The following is a 27,526-nucleotide window of genomic DNA, read 5'->3' as shown; positions in this document are numbered from 1 at the left end:
ACACTGTGTTTCGGAAGTAGCAACATCTGGTGCTTCGGTATGGAAAGCCACAAGAAAACTTCATCATTTTGAAATGAAAAGCTTTTTGAAATTGTCACAGCATAATGTCCTTTTTTACTAAATACAAAATGAATGCTTTGTCCTTTAAATTATCATTTTAAACTAAGTGAGTATGAAACAGTTTTACTGTGATTGTGACATGATTTGTAATATAAAATCACTGGATATTTTCACATTATCATTCAATAACTATACTTAAACCTGGACTAAGTGAAGTCTAAAACGAACCCTCCTTTAGCTCTGTTTTGTTCAAAACCAACTCCTAGGGGAAATGGGGCTAGGGTAAGTGTTTGGTCCTTAAGCAGCTAAATGCTCCAATATTTTTCACCAGCTAGTCACTTACTTTGTCTGTCTATCATTTGGGGCTGGGAAGGTAGTGTACAGTGGGTTTTACACAGCTTTTTCACTGAAAAAAAAAATTAAAATTAAAATCATTAAAGCAGTGACACTGAACCAACATTGTAAAGCTGTGAAACCAAAACAATGAGTGGAACTACGCTAAAATGATTGTAAAGCTGTGAGCAACTAGAGAGTGTGGTGATAAATCTCTGTTAGTTTGTCACAAAGAGTGACCCCGTTCACATTACATAGCCATTTGATTCATTTTTGATTTAAAAATATTGACCTGTGCTGATCAGTAGAAAACACAGCTTGTTGTTATATAACACAACATATTGTAAGTTGAAAGACAGAAGAACTTGCACACATAGCCTCTGTCTGCCTTTGGTTTCTTCTGGTACAACCTTTTGTTGCTGACACTTTTTTCGCTGTTCAGATATGGGTGCTATATCTCCCTGATTCATCTTTTGTCTCTCAAGAAAAATATTTACCAGGAGCAGTGATGTATCACTGGTATAAAATTACAGCAAGGGTTAAACTTGATTAGATTGCTGGCTTTCTTTGCATCTCTTTCATTCACCAAAGTTGATGGCACATCTCAGTGGGCTAAACTTTCACAGGATCTTACAGTTAACAATCTCAAGCTAATAAAAAAAACTTCCCACCCTTCACAACCAGCTTGCTACGTATACCTTGAACAAATGGACTGCATTTATTGTATAAAAAATTAATATGACAAATTTTCAGAAGACAGCAGAGCAGCAAAAACTTCTTGTTCTTTCACTAAGAGCCACGCAAGAAACCTAATAGTCAGACTGAGCCAATCAGAGTCAGAGTAACTCGGGTCATGCCTTTGCTCATTTTGAGGAATATTCTACTTTTCTGTATGGAGTTCCAGGTTGAAGGAAATTCTTAGAAGTTACATACACAGGGCTGCAGCTCCCCTGCCGTTAGAGGTGCCTGCATAGTTTTTTTAGTGCTCTTAAACAGTTGTTAATCCTGTTGAATCTTCTGCCTCCTCCAAGAGGGCTTTGACTGCTCTTCTCTTTCTCACTGTTGTTTGCAAACCAATAAATCACAATCAACAGTTAGAAAGTACACACGCGTCTCGCAGATGCTGAGATCGTACGTCGGCATTAAATGTATTGCTCAGAAATAGCAGCCAGCCAGTTTTCATCAGTCAGGAAGTTTTTACACAGAGCCAAAGTTGGTCTCCTCTCCAAAACAAGAGGAACGGCTGATTACAGCAGGTAATAAAGCTTGTTAAATATCACGTTCCTCCGACGCTCAGGCGGACACAGGCGTGAGTGCCGCAGCTGATCTGCAGCTCTTGGCTGGAAATATTTTATTAACCTTCCAAACTGTTACGAGTTCTTTAATGAACTTGATGGCTTTATCTAGCACTTTGAGATTTCCCTGAAATGTAAAGTGCATTATAAATAAAATTTATTATTATTATTATTATTATCCAGTTTGTAATTACTTTTTTAACAAACTTTATCGTGTATCTCTTCATTATACTCCCACACAAGAAAATGTTTTAATGGTCAAGGATAGCCTAGAGTTTTTCATTATATTCCAATCAAATCTGATATTCATTTTTAAATTTTGCTCATGGATAGTGGCAAATAATGATGCCTGTGCATCGCTTTGTATGGCGTATAGGCCTACGTCAGCTGGTTAATTTGCCTAATCTTCGCGAGTCGGTGGAAACCCACACAACAGTGGGCTGAAGGAACCTTTTAGTTCCTTGAAAAGATCCGGGACTTAGAAGTCCCCCGGTAATTTTGTGGAAACACGGCTTAGAATACATGTTCTGAGGGAAGATTCCCACATATCCTGGTGAGGTTTGGTCTTTTTAGGCTATAATGTCTAGAGGTTTGCCAGTATGCTGATCAGCCATATCGATTCATCATTGATCATGAGGATTGACTTAACCTTTCATTAATACATGCTTTAAAACTGTGAATTTGGCTGCTGAACTTTAAAACACAATCTCAATTACTGCTGCTTTAATTTTGACTGATTTGATTTATTGACACGTGGTAATTCATTCTATTGCAAAAATCTTCTTGAGTCAGTTGCTTTAAAGTCATCCTAGACCTAACCGAGAACAAGTGGGATGTGTTCCCTGGTGAAACTGGGTGTGTTGCACTCATTTTAGTAGCACAAGCAAAGAAGAGTCATAAATCAGTGAACTGATTCTAATGTCAGTTACACAGCAATCTCCAAATTTTGCTAACATTAGCTACTGTGACATTAGCCTCAACAAGCTATTAGTCATAGCAGACCACAAAAGGCAGTGGCATCCTTCAAGTGTATTGAATTAAACAATATGTGTAGCTTTAAAATGGGACTTTTATTGGCATGGCGATTGTGTCAGAGTATAACACCATGTTCCGATAAGAGCCATTAAAATATTGGGCACAGACAGACATAGCACTCAACCCATGCAACAGCCTATTTCACGGTGTCATGGTAATTGCTCCACAGCCATTTCATTTTACACCTTTCTGAGAAGACCAGTTCATAGTCAATGATGAAGGTTATGCATCATTATAAAACAAAGAAGGTTAAGTTCAAGGACAACAGGACTCGGTTGAAGACACCTAAAGGCGATTCACCTCTCATCTGAGGGAGATCTTCGGTTATGAAGAACTGAGAAGCGAAACATCTTCAAGTTACTTCAACCAAGTCCAGTTTCTCTTGATTTTAATCTTCCTTGGATAACTATGACCGGGATGACGGGGAATCTTCACATACATCATTATAAAACTGTAAAACTATAATCTTTTTTTAACTTCCCTCAAGTTTTTATTTTGGAGAACAAAAGCGGACCTTGTTGCTTAAGGGGGGTATGGGATTGGCAGAGGATTCTCACACATATTCGCACCCTTGTGGTTTGCCAGGAGGTTGTCTTGCTTTGCTGCATTAGGAGGGCCAAGCCCTCCAGTTATTATGATAATGATGGAGCCCTGCCATCAGTGTGTGCTGCCCATTGTGAAGCTAAGCTCTCCATAATCATGATAGGGCATTTAGCCACTTGGAATGCTTGCAGATAGACAGATTTACAGTGGCTAAATATAGGCTAGGCTAAGGATTTGAATGCTAATGACGATACTTGAGGTGTTTTCTTACACCTATGGGCATTAAAATGATAATGCGGGGTCTGCTAACCAACTTCCCTTTAGTGCCCCATTCATGCAGTTCTTATAATAGAGCTAATGTAATTCAAGCAGTATCTGCATTCAGTAGGAGTAATCACCAGCAATGCAGTAGAAAAAAGTAGGAGAAAGAGACAAGATCATGTGTTGGTGCATGACGTTCTGCTTGTTGACATTAAAGTAGCCTCATCAGTGACTTAAGTGTGAATAATCTCTTGCTCTTTGCTCCACTCCTCTTCTCTCTGACTCATCCTCCTCCTGCTTCTGTCTCTTGCTCCTTGGTGTCTCTCTCTAGTTGGTGCTACCAGAGTACTCCATACATGGACTCTTCTGCATCATGTTCCTGTGTGCCCAGGAGTGGCTGACTGTGGGCCTCAACATCCCCCTGCTTTTCTACAACACGTGGAGGTGACTATTAAGTCCACATTAGTGTGTTTATGTGTGTGTGTGTGTGTGTTTGTGTCTGAATTTATGTCCTGGCTTCATCATGTGGTTTTATGTTGATGGTTAAAATTAAGATTAGACTAAAATAAGAAGTGGTTGAAAATGAATTACAAAGTACCATGTGTTGAAAAGCTGTAGATGACACTATGGCTTAAGATATGCTTACTTTTTGCCAATGTTTAAGTGTTGACAAGTATTTCTAGGAATTATGTCCATATTGAATGATTCCTTAGCACACCATTTACATTCAATGCTAATGTTCAGTATAAATGCAGAAAGTAGTGTGCCTCTGTGTACTGCAGCAAGGTGGACAGTAGCGATGTGGGGGACTGGATGGTGGACGAGTGTGTAAGCGCATCCCATTTTTATGTAGGAGATTTGTGTTTGCATCCTGTCACAGACCTGAAATTAACATTCCCTATTTTAACCTTTACCATGGTCTTTCCCCAACCTTCACCAAGTGATTTAGTTGCCTAACCTCAACCATTTTCCATAACCACAATCTTTCCTTTCCAAACCACAAGTGCTGAGAATTGTCAAAAAACATTGGCATTGAACGTAATCTGGGTTTTTGCTTAATCATCCGAAACCAACTTTCCTGTCTTGTGATGGGATTTCATAGACACAAGTGTTTTTAATCAGTTCCACCATTGCATTCTGCTGTTGTAAATAATCTCTGGTGCAACAAATGTGTATTGACAGAAAAAAAGTCCCTGTTTGAGGAACAGTTGCTGAGCAAGAAATGACAGGGTAGGGATATAGAAGAGTATTGAATAATGTTTTTGCATGGGATTTGATGCTACTAAGAAAAGTTAGAGTTATTTAAAGCTAGAGTGCGGAACAATAAATGAACATCCATTCCAGTCGAGCCCTTGCCAACCAGCATTGGTTGGTTTGCCAGAGCTAGCGACAGCAAAAACTCAGTATGGCAGAGCCATAGGGCAGAGCCTATATGTCATAAACATGTATGGGCAGTGTTGTGTACTCTCACTGTCAGAACACTGGAAGACAAATGTTCTGCATTGCAGGTTTAAGATTACAATTTGATTAAGTCTTAGTTCATGGATTTGCATTTAAAGTTTACATTAACATTAGGCTTAGACAGGGTATGGTTGAAAATTAAGTAGAAAGACACCCCTATTGAAAAGCTGCATTTCACAATAATACTCATGATATACTTGCTTTTTACCAAACCGTATGTGCCGACGAATGGGTGCGATGCTAGTGGCATTGTTCACATTAAAAAATATATCCACTAGGGGTCGAGATAAGGGCCAAATTCAGTAATAATATCATGTACTTTTATTTATTATTCTGTTAGGCCTAAAGCAGACGTGGTGACTGTTTATTCTGACCATTCTGGGGGGGTTCGGGTTATGCTTGATTGATACTCCTGTGTAGTGCATTTATAATTTTGCGTAGTTGTGTCCGTCATTCTGCAATTACACCCCCAGACGCGAGTCGGCAGTAGCGCTACAGGGTCCACTGTGTTGACTTTTGCCGGTCGACCAGGCTATCTTCCGGGTTAGCGCTCCGCTAACGATCCACCGTGTTACAGCCGCTGTTTTGGCCGCTAGTAAAAATTACTTCAAAGCAGAGGACGCTTCCTGTCGGCTTGGAGGAATTGCGGGGCTACCCAGCCAACCAATCACAGTGCTTACGGCCCGAGTCGCCTCAACGTGTAGGTACGTTTTTGAGGAGGTGCACGTCAGGCGTTGGCTACGGGGCTACACAGAGGCTAGGCCATCGTTTCGACGCAGAAGTGTAAATTACACTTTAGATGTAATGTAATGAATAGTTATAGTAGTAGAATGGTGCATGTGTGTTCATAATCTATGAGCACAGCAGAAGCAGTGACAGCTGTGGTCTTCACATCCTGATGTACCACTCCTGCCGTTCACGTGTTTAACTGCATTTTGCAGATGTCTAGCGTCCATTTCTGAGGATGCACACAGCCAATGTTTTAAAGAAACGGCGTTGTTAAAAGCAAGTATATCAGTGTTCTAACACATCTCCAGCCTCTGAATGGGAATGTCTGGAAAAATAGGTCACCAGTCAGTGATCTTCAGCTTTGAGTTTGCTGCTCCTTCTTCGTCTGTTATTGTCTTTGTTGCTGTTCTTCCCATCGGTGCGGGTTAGACGTAGACTGCTGGCAGCCTGTTTGGTTTAAGCTAATGTGCGGAGAGGAGAGGAGAGAAGTACATTAATTGGAGACTGTGCCAGAAGTCCACCGGCTACAGATGCTGCTTCCTGCACAGCTGAATGATGAGAAGACATAGAAAGGAAGTGAGAGAGGAGGAGGGGTAAAATGAAGGTGGATGTAGCAGGAGGCAGGACAGTGAGGCAGGAGAGAAAGTGAGTGAGCAATAGGAGAGAGGTCTAATATTGACAAGGTGATTCAGAGGAGAGGGAGAAAGAGAGGGAGAGACACACTGATGGTGAGCTATTTAAACACAGAGGTCATGGAAACATACAGTATGTGATCATGCTAACATATATTGACGGGTGTATATGTACAGTGTATGTGTGTGAATTGTATCCCACGCTTGAGTCCACATGTCCACATGATGCTCTGCAGAGTAAGAGGCCAGATTGACAATCTTGTTATCAGCAAAGCTTGTTGTGTAACCAGGAAAACCATTGCTTTCTAATTAAAGATTAACTCTAAAGGTTAGCGAGGTTGGGCGGCTCGGTGTTGCAGTGGTTAGCACTGTCGCCTCACAGCAAGAAGGTCGTGGGTTCAACCCCGGTTGCCCCGGCCTTTCTGTGTGGAGTTTGCATGTTCTCCCCGTGTTTGCGTGGGTTCTCTCGGGGTGCTCCAGCTTCCTCCCACCATCCAAAGACATGCAGGCTAGGTTGATTGGTGTCTCTGAAATATGAGTGGTTGTCTGTCTATGTGTGGCCCTGTGATGGACTGGCGACCTGGGGTGTACCCCCCCCTTTGTTTTTTTAAGTCGGTTAGTTAGTTTTTGTGGTGCTTGAGGCATTAAAATGTGTCTTTCCAGAAACAATGTCTGACAGGGGCATTTTTGTGTTCTAAATACAACAGGAAGTTAGGAAGTTAGTTATTATAGTTTAGACCTCTTATTTGTCTTACTCATCAACGCAGTCAGCAGTAATGGCTGTGAATGCAGCTGTAACAAAATACAACAATAATTAAGGTGCAATAAAATCCTCTGCAACCGATAGCTGCAATTTGTGTCACAGTTTGGACTGCTTCTCTGAGTCATAACTCAAAACTGAACACACATACACGGTACAGATATTTTTAGATTCAGTGTGGCTTACATTTCCTGGAGATATCATTTGAATTATGTCCATCGCAGATAAACGTCTCTTGGTGCCAATTTGCCAAAATGTTAACAAATATAGGCAAACAATATAAGACACCCCTTACTGCCCGAATCCATGGCAACGTTATACTTCCTGTTTACATCCCCCAAATTGTGCAAACACAATTGACACAGCTGGCATACTTTTGTCTGAGTTGGGGCCCACAGTGTGAGTTTAAAAGCCCCTGATACAGAGTAACATTGTTTCTGGAAAGACGTGTTGTTGATTTGCCACAAATTAATTTCCATTCACCTTCAATGACATTATAAATGTCAAAGATGAATATCAGAGCCAGATCAGAACCTCCGCATATAAAACCAAAACCGTCTGGGTGGCTTGGTACAGCTAAGTGTAAATAACAAAATAGTTGAGGTTATTTTTATTTGGGAGAACTGGCCCTTTAATAAGATGACAGAGGAGAACGTCAGGCAGCCATGGGAAAATTAAAGGGATGTAACCATTAGTACACCAGTATGTACTATACTGCATCACACACAAATCCTACTTAGTCAAGTTCTTTGTAAATAAATGTATTATTTATTAAGCTACAAACCATACACTACTAAATACACACATAACTAACAACTACTAAGTATAAAAATGAATAAATAAATACAATCATGAATAAATATGAATAAAGGCACTGAGCCTAGAAATGCAGAAATGAATGTAGAAAGGCGACCAGTGATACATACAACCTGCATACAACCATAAATAAATGCACTGACTATAGCAGGAACAATTAATCCATTGATAGACTGAATTGATGAAATCATTTATATAGCACCAGACAAGGTTTATAAATGAGCAAGAATAATATATTAGCCAAATATATAAGAAATGCATAAATAAGTTAAGATAGGAGATTAGTAGAAGGAACCTCTATATTGACCCAATGCTGAGTCACTGTAGTAATTTGTAACATCAACCCCAATAATACAGAGAAATTATTTTGCTTCTGAGTTTTAGTTGGCCAGGGGAGAAATTGCTCAGGAAAGGGGAGGAAGAGGAGTGGTGCTGTTTCTCTGTGGGGCTATCTGAGGCAGGCTTGGATGCGTTCGGTCCCATGGAGAATTTCAAATATCAGATGTCTTTCTGTGTGTCTGCTCCTCTAGCCCTGAGCGGGCCGCAGGATGGCGAGGTTACCTTTAGCCTTTGTTGTATTGGCAATGAGTGCCAGGTGATGACTTAGTTCTAAAGTTCATCCTGATCCTAACGGTGGTATCACAGGTGCTACAGCCGACTGGAGCTGCTTCCTTAAGTTGAAAGTGTTTACCGGGTTTTTTTTGGTGCAAGGATTCTTGTGCTGCTCGGTTGGCCTGCAGGAATTTGCCTGCATTTACTAAACTGGCTTAGCTTGTCAGAGCAGGCTCGCAACCTTTGTTTTTCAAGCACTGGGAGTTCTTGCAGGCCTGTCGTAAATCGAGAAATTGTCATTCAATTTTCTTTTAGCAACCTCCAGAGTCTTGCAAAGGTCATGGGACAACCGTGGTCCCTGGGTAAAAGCTCATCACGTCTCTGGACAGACTTTAAATTCTTTATCATCACATCATTACTATCCTGATCACGCTACACTAATGTATTTCCAATGTAAGTGATGGGGGACAGGCCGACTCTTATGTCTCCACTGAGAATCAGACACAAAGAAGAAATATTCACTTCCTGTGACTCAAAGTGTGACCGAGCAGCATGCAGACAGATTATGTGCCTGGCCTCAGTGGAGAAACCTTAATTATATTAAGTCTGGGATGATGTAACTGACTGGTTCATTGATAGGACACATGTCCTTGTTTATTAAAGTTTTTGCCAGACTAAAATCTCTCACAATATGTGAATGTGGGGGAGTAGAGGGAAATTCCAAGAGAGGCTGGCCATGTAGTGTTAAAATGCTCTGGTAGCCAGCTGAATCCTTTTCAAAGTCTCTGTGTATGTGTCTGTTTGTGTTTGTGTTTTGTTTACCATACTCTGGAAGATTAGTCCACAGTGAGCATCTCTGTCTGTTACCTTTGCTCAGGGGAATTGTGGAACAAATGGTGTCAATGGTTCCTTGTTATTATTAATGTCATATTTTAATATTTTATATATATGTATGTAGTAGTTTGTTTCTATTAGCTTACTTCATTTACCTCATCATCAATGAATTGTGCATGTATCTTCTGTCATATTTAGTGACTCATTACAAAACCCTTCTGTCATACATCAAGATGCATTTTCAAGCGCATTATTGAAGATTTCATTCCATTAACCATTTGTTAACCTGGGTTATAACTGAACAGTGCAAAAAACATCATACCCTGCAAAACACAATTTAAATGTTTAAATGAGTAAAATTCTTAATGCAACTGGTCTATAACTTTAAGCTGAAAGAGTCTCACTGGGATGTAAAAGCTCCAGGAAAAATCCTACAACTCCCCAAAGAAGCTATTCTCCTATTATTCGCCTCCAGGCTTTGTGTTTTGCACATCTTCATTTTACACAGCTTTAACAGAGAGCTGTTTGCGTTTGAAAATATTGATTATGCTAAAAGCTTAATCAATAACATATGCAGATTCTATAATAGGGTGGATCTCTTTAGCTTTTAAATCAGTCAGCGGATGATACGGTTGTAATTTGAAAGGGGAGCAAATGTTTCAATCAAGTTTTATTGAAAATGACTGTTTTACTAATTTCTATGCAGTTGGAGTTGTAATTCACTTATTGAGCTGCCTGGATTTTGAAACTTAGAATAAAGCTGATACCTTTAGAACTGCATAACTGACCCGGGTGAAAATCTCTTGTTGGGAACTTTAACATTTAACAACATTAAACTTTAACAAGTTTGACACATCAGACATCTCATTTCTAGCTGGTGACCGTTGATATTGTTGACTAAAATCAAAGTTCGCTGGCAGATTTGATCAGCTCATTATTAAAGGTGGAGTAAGCAATTCTGGAGAAATACAACACCATGACAAATACAATGATGTAGAATAAACAATGACACAGCGAGTAATGTAAATAATGTTGGCTAGGTTGTGGGTTAGCAAACTGTTGTTACAGTTGCTGTGAAGCTAACATGCAGAGAGGACGAGGCAGTCCCATAGCCAGCACAATACAGCGATACTGACGACTCTCCTGCTACTATAGCTAATATCAGACCATGTCTTGGCAAACTAGAAAGCTACCTGGCCATGTGCAGCTAGCGGACCGTGAGGAGATATTTGCTGAAGCTGATAAAAATACATTTACTGGGTTAGAATCGTTTCCCCTTCCTTTAACTACGTGAGTTGTTCTAGCAGACTTTTAAAACAAGAATCCTGTAAAAACGGGTTCACACATGACATTGTGCTAAAAGACTGAGGCCAAAGCTACATGTCGCTAGCAAGAACTCTAGCATCCTCACCAGTTGTTGAAATAAATAGCCCCATCTGTGACCTCAGCACCTTACTCTGTGATTCGGTCACAAAGTGTTACCTAATGGAAATATTCAGCCCATTCTCATCTCAGGGCGTCATATACCGACGATTTCAGAAAGAGTGACAAAGTGTAGGTGTTTGACACTAAAGGGTACCTTTGAGACGCACCGGGTACAGCCATAGACTGTATAAAAGAAGTGGACGTAGCCACTGTGACATCACCCATTGGTCTGTGGACTACTGTTTTGAAGCCTTGAGTTTGGCATTTTGGCCATCAACATCTTGGTATTTTTGGAACCAGTAGTTACCAAATTTGGACAAGAGGATGGAGCTTAGGTGGAATACACATTGACAGAATCACAAGGTAGCCAAACCCCAAAGCATATCTTTCTTTATTATCTATTTTTCTCTAAATGGGACCATAATATGATGATTCGGACTATAAACTCATTAGGAAAGTATTTACTGAGGCAATAAGTGAGAATTAGGGTCATTTCGTCATAGACTTATTTTTTGCAACCAGTGCTGGCCATTAGAAGAGTGAAAATTCAAGGCACTTCTGTATTGGCTTCACTTTTCAGACTTGGATGATCCCACTTGGGAGTAGCTAGGGATCAAACCAGGAATTTTTTGATTACTGGTCAACTGCTTGACCTCCTGAGCCATGCCACCCAGTCAGAGGAAATATTGGATTTAATTTTGGTCCCTGCCCAGGCAAACATTTTAACATTCCAGGCAGACAGTAGACATTAGTGAAATCACAAAAATACTTTAAAAGTTGCAAACAGCTGCTGGATAACTAGCAAAACTAGTGTATGGACTTTTCCCCATATGGTTAACACTATGATTAAATCACAGTATACGCAAAAAAGTTTCTACAAACAAATTCAACCACTATTCCGCCCGCATTCTGTTGCATGATGGTGTCCCCCTAACTCATCATGCCATCTTTTTCCATACTGTCTCCTTTCCCATTTCCTACCATCATCTCCCTGCCTACCTCCCTCCCTCCGCCCTTCCCTCTCCCCCTGGGGTCTGGAATGGGTCAACTACCCGCGATGTGGTCTTTGCCCTCTGTGGTAGGTACTTCCATTCCCCAACGGACACAAAGGAGCTTCTCTACGACCCGGCATCCGTGATGAATGGCGACACGCTCAAGTTCTGCCTGAAGGAGGCCTGGTGCAAGCTGTCCTTCTTTGTCCTCTCCTTCTTCTACTATCTCTACTGGTGAGCATTTGGCAGGCAGTGTGTGTAGATAATTGGATTACATGTAAAGAGATTACATTAATCTGATTACAACAGCTAGAGTAAAAACCTATGAAATTAAGTCCGTAGATGAGTTTTTGAAGGGAGATGGTGAAAATGTAAAACTAGAAAACTGTGAAAATCAACACTCACGTACAGTATGTTTGATTCCAGCATATCACCTGGTTATGTCACTTGGTTTTTATTTCTTGCTCTGAAGAAGCAATGTGAGAGCAAATCATCAGTTTTTTCTCAGGCAATCACACGCTGTTCTTTCACATTCTGTAGATATGTCAGGTTACACCCTAGGCTACTGTTGCATGTGATGTTGAGATAATTCATTGATAAGCACTACAAGAATGCTCAGGTGGACAGCAGAAGGATAAAACTTTATGCATTGGTAAATAATGTTCATTGTTCTGTGTTTTTATACAAAAGATGGTAATTCTGTAGATTAAGACATTTTTGAAATTGCACATAGTCTTTCGCCTGTGCAATGTTTTATGATTTGTCTAACTAATGTTTAGCTATTGTTCTGCTGTTACATGATAATAATGCACACAATGTTCCCGTCCATGTCTTATAATGCTGCTATTAATCACTCCGGATTCTTGTTCCATGTGTCATGTGGGTGCTGCAGTGTGTGGAACCTGGACATATCCCTCTAATAGGTCTTATCAATGGAAACACTTAAAGGTACAATCCTTAAATTTTTTTTGACTTGTTATGCTTTGGTAGTAAATTGAGACAGAATAGCATTATTCTTGAGAAAATCTCACCCCAATGGTCTTCCATAAAGCCACCGCAGTGTGATCAACACTAAATGTGTTGATCTTGATCTGTAGAAGGGCCACGTTTGCTATTAAAGTGTCATGAATGACTGGTGCGGCTTTCTGGATTTAAGCTTTAAACTGAGCTCAAGATTTTTGTGGAGTCATGCCTGTTACAGACTGTAATTCTCTGATGGCCCAAGAGTTTTTATGTGCCTGACATGGCAGTATTAGCACAGAAGAGGCTTTTTGATGATCGTCCCGTAACTCAAAAGGATTGCAACTTTAACACAGACTTGTTTTTGTACGTGTGTGATAATGCTGTGATTAAACATTTAACACATGCTGTAAGATTCCTCCGGAGCTGTAGAGTCTGGCTCGATGATTGCAGGCCATTTATTATTATCATTTTAAATATCAATAAATTTTATTGACATTTGTATTATTACCACTGCCCTGCTCTTATGTTACATCTCTATGTGGAACAAGCATTGTGCTACTGTGTGTTTTCTTTCTTCAGACTTATGAAAAGTGCAATGAGATTTCTGTTTTATAATTAATTTTTAAATTAAGTTTTAAATATAGTCCTTGTAGGGAAATGATGTGCTATCTTTTTAGGCAGTGTGTACTTTGTTAATAATTAATAATTAAGTTTATCACAGCAATACCACACAGGTAGAAAACCAACATCATGCGAAATGTGGCAAGGGCTATATTGTGGTGTATGTTTGCTTTTGATAAAAGTAGCATCTCTACAGGTAGCCTGACATTACATCCTAAAATCAGTGTACGCCAGGGAGATGATGTTCTCCTTCTTCTTATTTCTTACATTTTACAAGATATTTTAAGATCATGTGAATTGTTTACAAAAAAATGCAATATACCTGACATCATTCCCCTGGTAAAAGCACCTTGTCGAGGCTATTATGATACTGATATCATGTATTATTATATTGCATATTACATTTTGAACACATGACCCCTGCATACATGTAGAGTAGAGGCATGCAGTGAAATGTATTTTTATTTAAGTCCTTTTTTGCAATTCAATTTTAAATGGATTAAAACAATGTCCTGACTATAAGAAGACTAGATAGTGACACCTTAGTATGCTCCCTCCTGGCATGGTATAGGGGTAGAAATTCAGGGAACAAAAGCTAATGCTCATCCATTTCATACCAGTGCCTGCATCAATCAGTAGATGAAGTCAGCATGTTAGGTTCAGAGAACATACCGGTGGTTTTGAATATTTTTATGAATATACCTATAGTGCATCCCAGCTAGTTTGTGTTGGGCCTGTTGTGGACACTGGGTGTCTGTGATTGTAAGCATTCATCTTGAACTTATATCATCGTGCTTTTCCATCTTAATCCATCCTGTCCTGTTTTAGCTCATGTTGGATTGATCTGCTGTGTTAGCGACCACTGGCAGCAGCAGCAGCAGTAGCGAGGTACTTTTCTACAAAGCAGAGCGATGGTCCATTCACTTTCAATTCCATCAAGTTCCTTTAATTTTTAACTTAAAAAACTTTCAGGATGTTAACTATGGCGTGATTTTGAAATCACATTGCTTTGTTTATACAAAGGTTTTCTGGCCATCAGTTGGTTAATTTGATGTAGAGGCTCAATTATGATTATGATTCCCTCTTTTTGTGAAGAAACCATAAACTAAAACTATAATATATTTACATTATATATTTATTCTCTGTCCATCTGAGGTGTCTCCTCAGCCATCCAGAAAGTACGAGATTGTGCTTTAGCATAAGACTTATAATTTAAAACATTTTTGTAGTTTATGATACACTTTAATTCACCAGTCCAGCTTAAAGGGGCAGCAACAAATGACAACAATGACACAGTCACACAGGTTGGAAACAAATCCCTAAAATTACAATACTTTTTGGAAGGGAAAACAAATGCAAACCTTAAGGGCCCGTGTCCACCAAAGCGTTTTTTGCCAGCTGAAAACGCCCAGCAGGGAGCTCTAGCGTGTGTTTTTGAAGCGCTGCTGTTTGTTTATAGCCTGTGTGACTCACTCACCTGCAGTACCCAGTTACTGTAGTGACCGTGCTACTATACGCTATAACTGGATTAGGTTCTAGAGATGTTGCCATATTACCTGATTCCAGCAATGACATTGGTGATTTTAATTATGTTTGGCTTAAGTCATCATAACCAATAAAAAACTACGACAATTCAATCGTGGAAATCAACTGTAGAACATCTCTAACTGTTGTCTGCTAAATGTAGTTCTTCTAATCAGTTTGTATGGGCCTAACCAGGTTGTTCTAATGACATGCAATGGCTGAAATTCAACAACTAATTTGAGATGTGAACTCCTGTTCCTGTTGTAGCCTATAAACCGTGAGCCAATATAAAATCATTTTGTTTTTGTGGATATAGATGCTAGATGGGTGTACAGAACGGGTCGAATTGGAAGTGAAGTGATCTGAAACCTGCTTCATGGTGTTTCTGTCTTCTTGCCTTGTGACACCGACCCCTTAGGTAATACTTTACAATACAGTAGACAGAACAGCCTATTTACTAAGGAATGAGTGAGAATGGGGAACCCCAAACAGAGTAGTCAGGAGCTACTTTGGTGTCAGTATGTCAATTCACAGATTTTTATGGACTTATCGTTACCTAATAAATAATTTTATAATAACTTATTAATATAGTATAGTAATATAGTAGTATAATATAGTATCTTCGGGTTTGTTCACTAGTGACTCTTCATTATCTATATAGTAGATAGTGTATATATATACTATACTCCTAATTTATTCCTCACTCCTTAGTAACTACTAACATTTTTGTGTACTGTACTGTGAGGTGTTACCACCCTTCTTCTTTAAATCACTCCTGTACCACTCGCCTGCATCCGTGACCTAATGACCTGCACAGAAACACATGCACACGTATATTTCTCATATGGTTTCACCCATTTAACACACTTTGTGCACTTAGATTAATAAATTCAATCCTCAATAATATATATATGTATATCAAGAGTAAGAAATCTGTGCACATCGTTCTGTTTTGTTTCGATATAAAAGAGAAGCCCTCTGCTCTTTAGCATGTCTACACGGATCCTGTTCTACCTTTGCCCCGGTTGGGCTATCTCACCCTCCTCAGTTGTTGCTCCTCTGACACTGGATGATAATGAAGCTCTGGTTGACGAATAGAGCTTCCCTTAGAATGTGACCTCTACCCTCCAAACCTCTTACCTTTTTTCATCCCTTTCTCCCCGTGAACTCATTTCTGTCACAGGGATGCTGTGTGAAAAGTGACGGACTCCAGTCACATACTTTTCCCTTGCAAGATACAGACATGCTTCCTGTCTTTTCTCAGCTTGGTTTAATCACTGTGGTCTAAAATACTGGCACTTAGCATGTTGCTGTATGCTGTTACATGCTTGTTGTACGTTTACTTTGTTGTTATTCCCTGTCTTCCCGGGCATGAAAATCTGGCCTTTCTATTTACTCACGCACATACACACAAGCACACACTAGGTTAACCTTGGCTTATTAACTAGACAGATGTTGAAAGCAAATGGAATATGAAATAAGTAACATCTGTCACAGTGCTTGATATGAAATGTTTTTTTTAAATATATCCTTAATTTAGGAAAGAAAGAAACTACGAAATGTCTGACATTGTACTTTTTCATTTTTTTTTATCATATTAGGGGTGAGCCATCGTCTCAGTTCTCTCCATCTGTTATGAATAGTGTGTTTTTCACTTGTACAGCTATTGGAAACACAATGCATATGTTCAGTGAAACAGAAGCAAATGTGTTCATTCGTTGTTTCGCTTGTATCACAATGTTCAATGAAGTGCATGGACTAGATTTAAACGTGTGCTGCATTTATAGCTTGGTAGGAAAAAGAGTTGGCAGCTGAAAACCAACAGTATTACAGTAACACATGAAGTTAGCAAACTCAAGTTTTATGATGATGTAATGTTGTCAGTCAGTCAACCTTTCATGCATTCATCAATAATTTCAGTTGATCGTCTCCATAGGTCTGAATCGGGACCTCCAGTATTTGGATCAACTCGCAGAGATGGACAATCTGTCCACTTTGGTTCAGACTGACAAACCTCAGGAACTATTAGATGGATTGCAGACATTCATGGTGCACAGAAATTGAATCTTACTGACTTTGGTGATCCCCTGACATTTCATCCAGCGCCCCATGATATTGAAATTTTTGTTTTCTACTGAAATATTTTGACCACTAATAGATGGATGGCTGTCGAATTTGGTGCACACATTCAACTTTTTTGATACTCTGACTTTTCAGAAATGAAAATCAAACTTAATCAGCCTGACATGTTATTTGTGTATAGTGCTAATTAGCATATGTAAACATGCTAAAATACTAATCTAAGATGGTGAACATGGTAAACATTATACCTGCTAAACATAGACATGCTATCATTATCAATGTGGGCAGATTTAACACTAGACCGAGATTTGATAAAATGCTATTGAACCCCTTAAACACTAGTTCTAAATGAATTGCCAATAGAACCAGTCACAATATTTGTTTACAGTAACTTATGGGTATAAAACCCCTGCATCAAGTACAATTTCATTTCTCATCTCAGGGCGTCATATACTGACGATTTGAGAAAGAGTGACAAAGCGTAGTTATTTGACGCTAAAGGTAACCTTTAGCGTCTGTGTGAGACGCACCGGGTGCGTCTCTATGAGACGCTCCAGGGCGTCCCAAATAGCCCGGAAGTGCTAGTTAGCTAGAACATAGCTAGCTACGTTCGTGATAAGGGTGTTGACAGTCCCACGAAGCCCCTAACCTTACCACAACCATCAGAAATGTTAGTACCTAAACTAAAAAAGTCACTGACTTTATGAATATCGACCGGCAAACCCTACAGCTGCTAACAGGTAGGGTTAGCCTCCCTTGTGTTGCTACAATGTAGGTAACGGGGGTGTTTCATACAGACGCTGAGGGGTACCTTTAGTGTAAAATCCTTACGCTGTGTCACGCTGTTCCAATGCATTGGCAATTGTAGGCTGTGGACAAGGCATGGAAGTGTCTATTTTGTCAATTCAGGTGTCACTCATGGATTGGATCGTCTGGACCTTTGACAACATAACAAAGCAATTTTTGCTGGGATGTAATCCACTGGTGGACTACAGCTTCACACGTGAATTTTGATAATAGGCAGTGTGCTGAAGTGAGCAACCGGTACCAGGAATTCTACTTTATACTCTTTGGCGTCCTGGGACTTTTTTTGCGTACCGGCAGGCTATATGTGGCGCTCATCTGTTCCCATGTCCCCTTTTTCAAATCTACTTCGCTCTATTTGAGATGATAAGTCGACTGCTCTGGAGCAGCCTGTCCTGCTCCGCTCCAAAACGCCATCAACACCTTTCCCCTCCTGCCTACTGTATCTAAATCCGAGTTCACTCCTCCTAGCCTCCAGCCATCAACCCACCTGCTCAACAGATCACCAGACACTGCTATGGCTGATGGGGATGTCATCTCGTTATCTCCAGTGGCAGTATTCCTCCATATTATACCCAGCTTCATCTGCTACGTTACTCCTGGGCACGTTGATGCAGATCTCCCTGATTGCCTCTGGCTTATTCCTCCCAAGGGATCTACGCTCTTGCCTAGTGTAGCTTTACATCTAAGCCGCTCATCACTCTGTGTTCTCCGCCGCCATCTCAGCCCTCTCAGGTGGACAATCATCTTCATGCAGCAAATATCCACTCATCAGACATAAACTCATCAACATAGGACAAGGAAGTGCAGGGATACCGCAGCCCCTCTGGGCTGTGTGATCAGCCCTCACCATGACTAGAGTCCCTGACATGGAAAGAACCCTGTTGTGAAGTTTGCGGATGACTCCGCCATCATTGGCTGGATTTCAAGCAACAATGAGACTTTAAATTGGAAGAAACAACCTTGCAACAACCTTGCAGAGAGGACCTGAGGGCTCTGCGGTGGTTGAACACTGCTCAGAAGATATGAGGTGCCTGACCAGAGCTGAGGATACAAAAACACAGTACCCACCGCGACCACAGCTGCTGCCGTGTGGCAGGTGACAGCGACGCATCCGCTGTCTACACACGACTCCAGAGCAGCTTCTTCCCTAAAGATGTGAGACTCCTTAATTCATCCTCAGCACTTCACCATGTAAAATATTTTATAGTTATGGCTTATTATTTATTTACCCATCTAATGTTTTGCTATAACATTTGTTTTTGAGAGCACCATAAAGGAAACTACAACTTATTGTCGCTCTACAACCCTGTGTTGTAAAATGATAAATAATCTCGCTTGTACCTTGTGATGGTTCCCAAACTGTAAGTTAACAGGAAAACATTCCTAAGTTCTACTAATAATCAAACTACTGAACAGTAGGGTGTGTGTGTGTGTGTGTGTGTGTGTGTGTGTGTGTGTGTGTGAGTGTGTGTGTGTGTGTATTTGCTACAGTTGCAGCTGTACAGCTGCAAAACACATTCAGACACCCGTAATAAAAAATGTTAAGTCATGGACAAAATGTGCCCATCCGCAAATTAGAATGTGAATTCATGCAAAGTGGGTTGCACACCTGCAGAATATTTTTTCACAAAGATTTGTTCTGAGATATTTTTCTAACACAAACAAAGTCAAGAACTACAGCTGGCTGAATCTGCCGCTACGAGTCTCAAATGCTTTTTTTCTCTCACAAATGACAATTTGCACCACATAAGGAGGTAATTTGATTTGTGTATCTGTAGAGTTAGGGGTGCAGGGCACTACAGAGATCAGAGAAACTTTTTGGCCTTTTGTAAGCATTTATCATTTTTCCAACCTACTTTAGATTAAACCACGCCCACTTCCATATGACGAAATCCTTGATGGTATATAACAGCTAGTCACATACTGTACATACAGTATGTATAGGTACACAGTACATGGTTATTTATTTGTCATTATACAGTACAAGATTGTATAACAAAACAACATTTGTAGTCCCTTAAATCTACACTAAGTGTATATTAAAATATGGTAACATATTAAAAAAAACAATATATACACTTATTTATATATATACATACACATAATCACCACAAACTTTCTGTAGTGCATTTTTTAAATTTGCATCTGAATTTAAACAGCAGCAACAAGATAATAAAAAGTGGCCATCTGGACTGTGTTTGAGCACCAACATCATCGATGTAAAACACACCTTCTCTGATCTTGCCGAAGTCTTGCGCTGACAGCTGGGAACACAGACCGCCCACCGAGCACTTCATATGTAAAGTTGATGGGGCAGGTCTCTGTGAAGATGTGAGCACCACACTCTCTGATTTCCGTTATATATATAGGGTTGTCAGCATTAACGCGTTAATTGCGATGAGATTAAGGACTGATCATAACGTGTTTTAATTGTGTTAATCACGTTAATCGCGTGTGCCAAACAATCTTATTTTACACCATCACTGGTGCTGTTACCAAAGAATCTTTGCTAAAAAGATCTTTGGCTGCTACTATTTTGACCCTTCGATGCACCCTTACTTGTTGTCATGCTGCCACAGACACTTCCTACCTCCTGCTGCAGCCGTGGAGATGAACAACAACACAGTCCCAGATGGCTCTGTTGACAAGTCAAAAGCAGTATGCACCTTGTGTGAAATGGAATTAAAATATCATCAAAGCACTTTGAGCTTAAGCTAACGTTACCATCAACGAGCTGAGCGTACAGCTAGTACAGCTAATCAGGTTGATGCTAGTGGACTGAGTCAAAGCATTATTTTGGAGAGTGCAAGACATATACATTGTCGTTGCGGGGAACAATTGTTGCACGCATACATAGCCTGTATGAAATGAGAAAGCAGCCAAACTGAAACTCCTACTAAAAGCAAGTGCTGTTTCATTGGTTTCAACTGAATTCAAAAATAATGTAGCTATGGAGTATTTTGTTTTTATGCACTTTATAATAATGTGTGTACATTTTGTACATGCACTTTTGCTGTCGAATTTTTGAAAGCAAGCTTAAGGAAGATTATATTTCATTGACATTGATTGTCAAAACAAAACTCCTGACAGGGTCAATAGTTTTTTCAAGCTCTGTGTGCGTGGAGGGACAGCCCAGCGGCAGACACTCGGCCCTTCCGGTCTGCATGTCATTTTGCAGCACCGCCATGAAATATTAACATATAATCTTAAATATTATGGGAATTATATTCCATTATGACCAGTAACATTATGAGTGTTAGAGATAATTATTCACAGATAAGTGTCTAAAGCTTCATACTGATTGTTTTAAATTGAGATTACACATCATATGCAAAAGTGAGAGCGCTCACTCCTAACTTGTCATTTGGGAGTGAAAAAACAGCATTTCAGGCTTGAAAATAGTTAAGATAGGAAGAGTCTAAGATAGGATTTTCCCCAATTTGGTATTTGAGAAGCAAATCCTGACTAACTTTAGGAATCCTGTCTTACTTCATCCTATCTTATCTCAGGTTAGGAAATCCTAAATACGCAATCCAACATTGGTTATCAACTTTTATGTCTCTTACCTAGCAACTGATGCCACTTATCTCATCTCCCGAGCTAAACGGCCGTTGTTTCGCACTGAAAATGGAGCAGAAACAAAAACATCATTGAACCTCAAGTCAAATGACTTAGAGGTGTTGGTAACATCCGGGGAGAAATCCAAATCCACGTAACGCTTATCACGGCAGATTACAGATAGAGAGTGGGCTAAAATAGCGGACACAGTCACCGCCGCATAACCGGCATCCAGTGGAGCGTTAAAAAGAAAATAAGTCCACTGAAAAGTGATACGAAGAGAAAGGCAGTTGTTGTGTCCAAAGAACAGAGGAAACCGGCGGTGGCTCCTCCTGTGCTCCCTCACTGACCCCGGCAGAAACCTGTAGGCTACTCTTCTCGGGAAAGTTAATAATGAAGGGGAAAAAAAAACAATAATAAAGGCTGCGGGATAACGTCATCATGTTTTCATGTATTTCTTGAATTTAACGATCTCCTCCTATCAAAGACTTGCATTAGGATCCTTTTGTTACATCAAGCCTTTACATTATGTTACATAATGAGACTTTAGCCTATCTTACATCTCCTACAGTCTTTCTACTAACCAGTGTTTTTCATATAACACATCAGTAGAATCAGTTCCGCTTGTTGACATTCTGTTGATTTTGTAAAAGCAATTAAAGAGCAACCATGTGGATTAAACGAGTTAGCAAACACTACCTGGTGGAAAAGTAAAGTAAAAGTTAGGACAGCTCAACAGTTATCCTAAAGTTAGGAAACTTCATTTAAGATTTTACGAAGTCAGGATGCTTCTGTCCTGTATCTAAAATTAGGAAAGGAACATTGACTTAGGAACTGTTAATCTGTAATGGCCTTTTTGCTAAATCAGTTCCTAACCATTATTACCATGGTTACCAAGCAGTTAGGATAGGATCTGCCGGTTAGGAAGTTTCTGTAATACGGCCCCAGGTGTGCTACTCGTACTGCATGAATTCACATACTGATCTGCAGATGTGCACATTGTGGCCATGACTTAACATTTTTTACACGGGTGTGAAAATTGCCTTTTGCACCATATTCACTGCAACAACTGTTGTAAGTAAAATTGTGAGTGTGTGAGCGTCTTCATTTGTGATTCGTAGAATAGAATTTGTGCGCCTGCAATGAAGAATCAGAGAAGGTGTAACTGTTGTGCTTGTGTGAGAGAAAATAAAAGTGTTTTTGCAACTCCTAAAGTCTTTTTTCTCTCTGTGACTTTAAACTTACTGATACACATGTGACTGTTTCTACAAATAGTAGAAGATATTGTAGAACACTATCTGCTACAAATTCAACTTTCACAGGTGCTCAGTTGTTTTGCTCCAATAATGCCTTCATACAGACACCTTACACCAAAATATTGCACAGATGTCCTACACCAAGATACTGCATGTTCCTTCCAATAAAATCCAAAACATGGGAGACAGTTTAATCAAATTTAATCTAATATATTAATGACAAAGCCAGTTCTCATTTGTTTTAGTGGGAGGAGATCAAGGAGGTTTTATGCTTGATCTGTCTGCCTCTCCCCTCACAGTATCTTCTCCTGTCTCCCTTTGTCTCACATTTTATCTCTGTCCATGGATATTCATGAGGCAACAGAGTGAACTTGCAGTCTTTTCACAAGCAGAGATTAACGGAGGTGTTAGGAGCTCCAAAAGGCCTCAGGGATGAACACAAACGTTTGGGAGCATTAGTTACTGTCAACAAGGCGCTAATCTGTTCTTGTCAAGTCACAGCTCAGCGACACAAGTGTTGAATCCCCAATCTGTGATTTTGTCTGACACTGTTTCATGTAATCCTTTATTGTTCCCTTTTTTTCAGGTGAACATCACAGATCACTGTGCCTTTGGTCAAAAATATATATAGTATGTTGATCACATCAGGGCTGAAGCTCATCTCTTTTAATGGTTTACTTAAACAAAAACAGTATTGTGGTGAAATCCCTTTGCAGTGACGTGTGTCTTACAGCTTGTTTTGTACATGTTCATTGCATTACATGATGCTCATCAGCTTTTGCTTTTTCTTTTGCATTCAGTAACCTTTCCACAGCTGCAGTCTTTTTTGAGTAAAACAGCACAAACATGCCAGGAAGGAGTGTTGTTTTTACATTTTTAGGCCATGGTAAAAACCTAAAAATGTATTAAGAAATTAAGACAATTAATGGAGAAATTATGGTTGTTGGTTTTTTTTACATTAACACAATGGTAACAGTGAAAAGGCAAGATCGTAACAATTTCATGTGTAACTTATTGCCTTTACAGCTCTGTATATAAAGATGGTTTGTTCAGTATATGTTCTTATATCATTTTGTGCATTTTAAACTTAGGTTAGGACTCACTATTGTGATTTTCCTTATTAGCTAAATTAAAGCCACTACGATTCCCAGAGAGATGTTGCTCCCTTCCATATGCAGGTCAGAGGTGAAAAGTCAGGCTCAGCTACAGATCCTCAACCCTGTAGCTGTAATGAATTCATTTTCTGGCTCACAGATATTTCACCAGGGCGGGTGCTTGAACCTGCAACTTCCACCTGGACAAGCAATACTAGTGAATTCTGTATTTGGAACTACGAAGAAGGATCCTGTTCAGCCAATGTGTGTTACTGTAGTTGCAGATAATAAGACTTAAATCCATTAAAACAATGTTAGGCATTTTATTTTTTCTCAAATAGTGATTAATGTAACAGTGATTAATGATGATTAATTATTGACACGGTACAATGATTTGTCTGTGAGTTGCGTAGAGTGTGTAGAGAAGGATGAGAGGAGTCTGTAAAGGTGCATTCAGACGGAATGAGATTTGTTTTTGAAAGTGTTTTTGCAGCCACAGACGGTGAGAGGATAGAGACAGTACAGACATTAACATACATACAATATAATACATTGAGTTCTATCAGACATTACTACACAACAATTACTCGAACAGGACTGGTTCGTATTTCTATGTCTCACCTGCAACCCCCCACCAACACAGCCAGTTTTTTTAGTGCAGGGCTGTTTTAGTCTGAACGCCTGCTTAGAGTATCACAATTGACCCTTCACTAAGCCATGCACCAAATACGCAGCAATCCAATCACAGTGCAGTATAGGATTAGCTCTAACTGAGGTCCGACACTTTCATGGCTGCGCTCCACCTGCGGACACGTTTGCAAAAAAGAGTTTTCCAAGATCTGGTCAAACACTGTTCCTGGGGCACTTGTAATAGTTACAGTTGCTACCCAGAGAAGTTGAAAGAAACAGTAAGATGTATTCTCTTTCCAAAACCTAAAACAAATCCAGAAAAATGTAGCTATGGAATGTTCCTAATGTAATGTTAGTTAGCTATCAAACTTACTAGTGAATGTAACATTGTAAAGCCCTACTGTTCTGCTTTGTAATGATTGCAATAGTGAATAGAGACCTACCCAGCTGTACAGGAACACTGTTGATCCTTAATATTGTTGTCCTCTTTCTCAATAGCCAGTTAAGTTAATACGGTGGTTAAATTTTAAGTTACTCTGTGATCGGTAGGCTTTAGCTTCTGTCTGTATTTTTATGTTTGACAGCCCGAATACAACCTTCAAGTGCACTATGCAACTGCAAAACTGTCCTTTTTTTCCTTTCCGCTTTTTCCAAAAATGAGACAATATTTCTCCAGGGAGTGCAGTAATAGACTGTGGCAGCGCCGTGCTAAAAGTCCGACAGGTCGGACAGTTTGTCGGACTTAGCAATAGTAACCAAGGGGGGCGTGGCTTAGCAAAGGGTCAATAAGGGCAGACTCATTAAGTCATCAAATGGCAATATACAGTATCTCATATTTGCTTACATTAGCTAATTAGCCACTCTAAGCTACTTGTCATACCAAACCAAGTAAGGCTGTAGAAGCAAAACCCATGAACAAATTGAAGTGATCAAGGCTGAGTTTGATTGCTTATGAATTTATCTTTTCATTTGTTAATGGAAGATTTATTTTGACAAACGTTACATAATCTTGCTTTAAGCCATTGATTATTAATACTCCTGTAATGCAACCAATCACAGTGTTGCTCCCATGGCAGAGGTGACAAAAAAACGTAACTGTGCAGGTCAACTATGGTGGGACCTGACTGTACGTGCAATACTACAGCACTTTGATGGAGAAGCATAATTCAGCCTTCAGAAAACAAAAGTGAGGACACAGCATTACTCTGAATAATGCAGATTATGACAGAAAAGCTTCAAAAAGGACATCACACATGAAAGTTTGCCGTCAGCAACTAAAATAAACACACCAACAGACTCCTCATTAATCTGCAAGCAGTTGAGACATCATTATAGCGGTGACTCAGCAGAAAAACTAACTATGGATCAATGAAATGTTTGAACAACACAGTGCACAAATGCTTTATCTGGATGCATCTAACAGGCCATTAGATGATTTAAAGTGTGTAATTTTCACTTTTACCGTCTGCCTGGCTGTCCAATCACATCCTACTACCTGTTTCTTCTTCTTGTGTTTCAGTATGATCTACTCCTTGGTTACCTCATAACAACTGATTTATCAGCAACTGGAGAGAAACAAAAAACCTCTGGAAACACAGACTGACGCTGTTTCGTCTAGAATTGAAAGACAGGAAATTTAAAAGTGAAGACGAGAATGAAAAAAACATTTTTCGCAGAGAAGCCAAACAACGAACTCGACAGGGCTTCAAAGCATCTTTTCTGCTTCGTCTCCTTAAGAAGGAAGTACATGTTTTATGCCCGACTGTACATAAAAACTGACTGACTAACTCCTGTTTACAATTTGACTGGTCACAGAGAGACCCGAGTTAATCACTGCCTGGCCAACGTTTGTACCACACACACACACACACACACACACATTCACACATCTCCACAGCCTCCCCTGGAGTGATACCGTACTTACTGTACAGTAGCAGCACTGGTAGCCCAGAGGACGAAGAGCACAGTAGCGTTTGCACAGTTTGTCTCAGGCACAGCATGGTGAAGCACTGTCCAGCCCAGCACAGCTCACCGACCGACCCACAGTCGATCCCCCTCAACGCCTCACCAACCTTAGCTTCACCGGTGAGTCACTAATGAGGGATAGATGAACGAGTGGATGGACGGATCACACTGTACAGACAACCGTTCCATGGCCTGTGGGTTATCTTTCTAACATTACGTGAATGGCTTTTGTGACGTGTGCATTTTGGTGTATTCTTTAATAAAAAGCATTTCTAATTGAGTTAATCTAAGGCAAAAGGAGTTCTATACAGCAAATGCCTTCTTAATGTTGTCCTAGTGTCGTTCTATTGTGGGAAACTTTTCTAAAACTCAAACTAAAAACTGACACCTGTCAAAGCTTTTATAGTAGAGGAGCACACATTCTTTGCACAAATAGTGACTTTGATCTTGCACAATATCTGGCAATATCTGGCTATATATTAGAGATAATTTGTGATAGTCTAGCCACACAGGTGAAGGTCTTCCAACATGTAAAGAACTATCCAGCCCTATTTGAAGCTGGGGAGACAATGTGAATCTTTTCTAGCTCCATTTACACCATGGACCAAAATGTTGTGTTTTCAGTATTTAAATTGATTTATTTATGTCTATTTGATGATTTGATGACTTGCTCTTACGATCTTAAACGACATATTATTTTCCAATGTAACCACACCATGATAAGCATGAGCAGAGAATAAAGCAGAGGATGAGAAAGGTGCCCAGCATAAATCTTTTTTGTCTTCTCTGATTTGAATAAAAAGCAAATGTAGCAGATGATGCAAATAATATATGAGAAACTGTCTGAGCTGTCTGAGAATATGGAGATTGGGGCTTGAAAGTCACATTTGTCCTCAGTGTCCCGCAACTGTCCCGAATTCTACTTTGAACAGTCCCAGACTTAATAAGCATTGTCCCAAATTGAAGTTTGACTTTTGACTTTTTTTTTCCATTCTACATAATAACAATAGTTAAATAACTTTAACTTACTTTAGTAACTGTTTCAGTAACTCGCGTCACTTCATTGACTCCAGGAGTAAGTTCCCTGCACTTTTATGTGAATAAAAAATGGAAATCAACTTTGGTGTTTTGCTCCAATCAGTATTTATTATCTTTTATTCTTAGGTTGAATTACTATTTCTCGTTTTTTTTCTAACTTTTGCATCACTGCAAACTGCAGCGCAAATGGAAACCTGTTTCTGATTGGTATGCGCCTATGGACATTTACATACACACACTTTGAACATTATTATTATTTA

At 39.7% G+C, this 27,526-nt stretch overlaps 1 protein-coding gene across 1 annotated transcript in view; it reads left to right on the top strand.

Annotated features, from left to right (window-relative positions):
• The window catches only part of cnih3 (cornichon family AMPA receptor auxiliary protein 3), an 83,490-nt gene extending 56,502 nt beyond the window's left edge, over positions 1 to 26,988 (top strand). The window contains exons 4-7 of the mRNA XM_038727803.1: positions 3,859 to 3,971; positions 11,819 to 11,962; positions 12,621 to 12,676; positions 25,783 to 26,988. Coding sequence (XP_038583731.1) covers positions 3,859 to 3,971; positions 11,819 to 11,962; positions 12,621 to 12,648 — 285 coding nt within the window. The 3' untranslated portion in view covers positions 12,649 to 12,676; positions 25,783 to 26,988. The remainder of the gene's footprint in view (positions 1 to 3,858; positions 3,972 to 11,818; positions 11,963 to 12,620; positions 12,677 to 25,782) is intronic.
• The last annotated feature ends 538 nt before the right edge of the window (positions 26,989 to 27,526 follow it).

Source organism: Micropterus salmoides, unplaced genomic scaffold (assembly GCF_014851395.1).
Source record: "Micropterus salmoides isolate LMB-PRFRI ecotype aquatic unplaced genomic scaffold, ASM1485139v1 Ms_hic_scaffold_18, whole genome shotgun sequence".
Classification (NCBI taxonomy): Eukaryota; Metazoa; Chordata; class Actinopteri; order Centrarchiformes; family Centrarchidae; genus Micropterus; species Micropterus salmoides.
Note: the sequence above shows the minus strand (reverse complement) of the source record. Positions and strands in the feature narration are given on the sequence as shown.